This window comes from Cottoperca gobio, chromosome 21, assembly GCF_900634415.1.
Source record: "Cottoperca gobio chromosome 21, fCotGob3.1, whole genome shotgun sequence".
Classification (NCBI taxonomy): domain Eukaryota; kingdom Metazoa; phylum Chordata; class Actinopteri; order Perciformes; family Bovichtidae; genus Cottoperca; species Cottoperca gobio.
Window position 1 is genome coordinate 11,481,816 of NC_041375.1, and position 4,937 is coordinate 11,486,752.

General features: G+C 42.1%; 1 protein-coding gene across 1 annotated transcript; it reads left to right on the plus strand.

The window, feature by feature from the left end:
• Window positions 1–750: 750 nt before the first annotated feature.
• On the plus strand, window positions 751–4,026 carry vgll3 (vestigial-like family member 3). The gene is made up of 4 exons (XM_029459228.1): window positions 751–1,169; window positions 1,997–2,351; window positions 2,513–3,052; window positions 3,171–4,026. Exons 1-4 carry the CDS (start codon window positions 1,071–1,073, stop codon window positions 3,209–3,211), a joined length of 1,035 nt encoding a protein of 344 aa, XP_029315088.1. The 5' UTR covers window positions 751–1,070; the 3' UTR covers window positions 3,212–4,026.
• Window positions 4,027–4,937: the final 911 nt, after the last annotated feature.

Sequence of the window (4,937 nt, forward strand, 5' to 3'; positions counted from 1 at the left end):
GGTGACAGTCTGAAATGCACCTGACTTTGAATAGCACCTGTTGCTCAAAGATGACCTGCAGATGACATTGTTCACACAGGGTTTGATACAACCTGCTCCTTCATGTTAAAGTAGCCAATTGTATGACTGTAAGGGGATGTACAGTAGCAAACAGAGGGGGGTTTGCATTTATACAATTTAAAACGTGATTGATATGTTAAAAGGGTGATTCCACCATTTTCTAAGTATTTCAAATATTGATTATTTTAAGGCCAACAAATAAACAATTTGATTTCATGTTTTGCTCCTGCTAGTGTGGAGCACGTTTTGAAGCATATTTTAGACTTTCATGATGTGAGTTCATATATATATATATATATATATATATATATATATATATATATAATTGAGCAGTTAACTGAATGAATACAATGTTTTAAACTTTTAGACGAGTAGTCAAATGTTTTTGAGCAGAAGGACATCTCACCTAAGTATTTCCAAAATCCTGGCCACAGCCCTAAACTCTGACAGGCAGTCCTGAAGTCAGAGGTCTCTGAATTATAAGATCTTTATATGACCCACAGTAGCATATGAGTGTATTAACGTTTTATGAATGAGTGGGAATAGAGCCATCATGGCTGTGTTAGTGCCTTGCTAAACTCCCCTGCTCCACGCAGGCCCTTCCCCGGTGGGCGTGAGTAAATTGCCACAGCCCTCTCTAAATATAACTCCCCTCCAAAACAGAAAGAGAGAGAAGGAGGGAAAGGATTACTCACCCAATCAGAAGCGCTCTGAAAACTTGTCAGAGAAGAGTTTTTTTCTTTTCTTTTTTAGGATACAGTGTGTTTGTCTCTTACCGTTTTGATCCATTTTGTGGCCCCGGGTGGTGCTGGTGGAGCGCGCAGCAGGAGGTGCATTGTCTGTATGCAAACTGGACGACATGGCTATTGTATGCGTTTGGGCATATATGGAGGCACCGATGGCTCGGAGGATACAGCCCGTCTGAAGTCTCAGGAGTGGAGAGTGAGTCGCCCTCGGCTGTGTTGTGCGCGTTTCACTTTTTTCATCAATAACCGCTCGGGTCCGTCGTTATGAGTTGCCTGGATGTGATGTACCACCAAAGCTATGGAGCGCACTACCTCCCGGCGTACAAAGCGACGTACTATAACCACCATCACCAGCAACAACAGGTGAGACATAACGTCGTACCTACAGAGTGACACAAACTTACACAGAGATTGTTGTATTATTATTTTAAGTAGAGGGCATTTCAAGAGTTCATGTTCCCCTGGATGAAGTGTGAATTCTGTGTGTCCAAAACTCAAATAGCAACTTACTGTAAAAGCAATAGTTATTTATGATACTAAAGAAAAAAAGTACTTCAGAACAATTGGGTGTAAGTTTACTTTGGGGATACCATAAAGTTGGAGAATGTCACCTCCCCTAAAATCCAAAAAGTATTTTTAGACTTTCACAAACCTTTCATTTTTACTCAGTAAGGCTTTTCTTTGTTGCCTGACTTCTCTTCAGGACACCACCTCAACCTTTCTCTACGCCTCACACACACATCTCTTAACTTCAATTTAAGTTTTAAATGATTAAATTCCAGCCTGATGCTTGCTATTCGCCTCAGGTCAGGCGTAATGACACGGAACTATTAATCCTGCGGTCAAATGGTGATGTAATGACAGCTGGTCAGTCACTCAGGAATGTGGATGAGGCACACTGAGCTTTACAAATAGTTGGAATGCAGTATGGGAAAAAGGAAACTCATTTTCACACAGCCCCCAAGCTGCTCCCAGATAAAAGAATTACTGGTATGATGGTTTATTAATGTTTTTATTGTGCGGAAAACAGCACCACCACCATGTGTAATAACATGAGGTTATTTATTCTATGTCTATAGAATAAACACATAGAAATGGATTACTCTTAAATAGTATTTAGGCTCTTTTCTATTCAAATCTAGTTTTTTCCTTCTGTAAATTAATCTCTCTCTTTCTCTCTCTTCTGTCAGAGGAGGCTGAGTGTTTACAGTAAGATGCAGGAGTGTATGGAGCAGCAGCAGCAGCAGCAAGGAGGAGGAAGAGGGATGCTTTCCAGGGAACAGGGCCTCCGGCAGGGTCCTATAGCACTAGGAACCGAATCAGGCCATAGAGCCACATCCGACTCAGAGCTAAAGGATGGTCATCAACCAGCAGAGGCAGAGTACTTGAGCTCCCGGTGTGTTTTGTTCACCTACTTCCAAGGCGAAATTGGGGACGTGGTTGACGAGCACTTCTCCCGAGCTCTCAGTCAGTCCAGCACCTTCAACAGCGAAACCAAACCGATCCGAGTGACTCAGCCGTCAGCCACTGGAGGCTTATGGAAAGGTGAGAGGGGACAACAGATCTGAAATAGTTCTCAAACAGCAAAGTACATAGCCTAGCTGTTGAATGTCATCCTTGGTTAACTATAAATCTTAAAAACACTGGAATAATTTGTTTGTGGCAGCGTGTTGAAGCATAACGTCTGTGTGACATGTTTGTTTCAGATGGTGGGTCTCTCTCTGAGGGTCAGAGCAGCTCTGTGTGGAACAACACGTATCCATCCCAGGCCAGTCCTTGCCTCCCATCTGTTTCTGTCTCAGTCCACCCAGATTTCTCCTCCAGCCCTGTTTCCTTCAACCCCCCGGATGGAGCTCTGTGGGCCGACCACGTACTCTCCCAGGCCAGCCTCCCGTCTGCCGCTGCCCTCCCCGATAGCTGGACCTACAGCCTGAACCCCCAGAGCACAAGTGGTTACCCCAATGTTCACAATGTCTATCACGCTCACCCCCACATCCACACCCGGCACCACCACCCTATGCTCCATTCATACCCGACCCACAGCCCAACATTGGATCCTAGGTTCAATCCTCTGCTGCTGCCTGCTGTTAGGAACCAGAACCAGTCGACCACCAGCATAGCGAGTTCCCCGCACAGCGAGGGGGTGAAGACGGAGATGGAGCCCAGCAGCAACAGCCCCATCCCGGCTACCTCTGTCACCTGGACTCCCTCGGCCCTCCATGGATCCTTGGAAGCGTATGACTCAGGTAGATACAAAACCACTTATACCGCATTGACTTACAAGCATTTGTCAAACTTTATTCTAACTTGTACAGTAAGTGACACTAAAACACAAATGTAATTTGACCTCTTTCTCTCCTGCAGCTCTTGATCAGACCAAAGCAAAGACGTCAGTTTGGTTCTAAGGAATGTACTGACAATAAGAAGGATTATCAACTTACACCAAAAAGGACCTACTATGTGGCTCTATAGATATATGGCTACAACACTAGCACTGTAATGTTCAATGAAGATAGAAGGCTTACTGTAGCTTAGACTATGAGTCCTGCACTGTCCACACAACTTATTATGGAGATGAACTCAGGCGTTTGGACTTAAATGACAGCGATCTACTGCTTTGGCTGTAGGTCAAGGCCCTGGAAGAACGATACAAACAGACTACTAGCTTTAAGAAATGGAGGACTCTTTTTCTCTGAAGGCAAAAAAACACCATTTCTCTTTCATGCAATGTGAGGCCAAGTGGTTCTGTTTCAAGAGCTTGATTTTGATCCACATTTTGTTTTGTACAGTAAATGTTTCTTGATGACTGTAAATGGGTTTGTGTGTACAGTTTTGCCATGCTAAGTTGTTGTTTGCTGGATGACTTTTGCTAAAATTCTTGCCTGAATGCTACTTTGCTATTTTTGCCTTAAGGGATTGTGTAGTGTAAATATTGGTACTGTATGTTTAAGTAATAAATTGGTGAACTGTATTTGCGAATGAAGGCTCTTTTTCCGACATAAACTTACTAATTTACCACAAAAATATGCAGAATTCATGCAAAAATATTCACTTTCAAGTAAATCTTGGAAGTATCTTGAGGATATTGAGCACATCACCTGAAATTTAAGTAAGAATATGTTCAATTCATTCAAGTTCCTGCTCCTAAGAGGCAGCAGGAACTCTTCACACATAACTTTCCCATTACATCTCATTCAATGATGGATGCTTCTTCTCTTATAAAATCAGAATAAAAGTAAATTCCCAAACAACATTGATGTGTAGTGTTTTGTCATTAAAAAAACATATTTTGGAAAGTGTAACCTCTTAGGACCTTTGTCATTATCTAAATGGTGGAATATTTCCCATCAAACAGCGGCAGACTCGTATCAGTCTCTTATCTAAGCTTACACATTGTGAGGGCAGACTGACAACAAAACAATTCAAGTGATGTGGCATCAAACAAGAATATTGATAAGTGAAGAAGGTTATTGTTTTCACCGGCAAATTCTTTACAGACATCCTCCAATAACTGCTGACTTTATTTTCAATGCTGCATCTAAAACCTAACTGACCTGGGCACTTGCTTAAAACACGAATACAGACATTATTGATTGTTGCAGAACTAAATATTAACGTTATTGTTTCAGGTACAAACCAGACCGGAGCAAAGGAAGTGGGTTACATTCCACAGACAGTTATTGTAAGATACCATGACATGTTTGTTGTCTGTTTCTACACAAACACACAAGTGAAAACACACACACACTGCCAGACTGAGAAGCACACACCAAAGAATGTATTTCCTGTCTGGACAGGAAGTTTGACAGAGAGTGGCAAACTACTCAGACATTAAAAAAACTTGCACAAGGACAGATTTCAGGTACATTGGTAAGGTTGCTTTGGTTTTATACTGTTATAAATATCTCATGCTTAAAATAAAATTAAAATCACATGCACTGAAACAGCCTGGAGATCAGTGTTTGAATATGTATTTTAAAGAATACAATTCATATTACAGGCTCAGTCCAGTACGAGGATCAGCAATATTTGTACCCAACCCGACATGATCAACAGCTGTGTGTGTGTGTGTGTGTGTGTGTGTGTGTGTGTGTGTGTGTGTGTGTGTGTGTGTGTGTAGTGAGCGGTCTG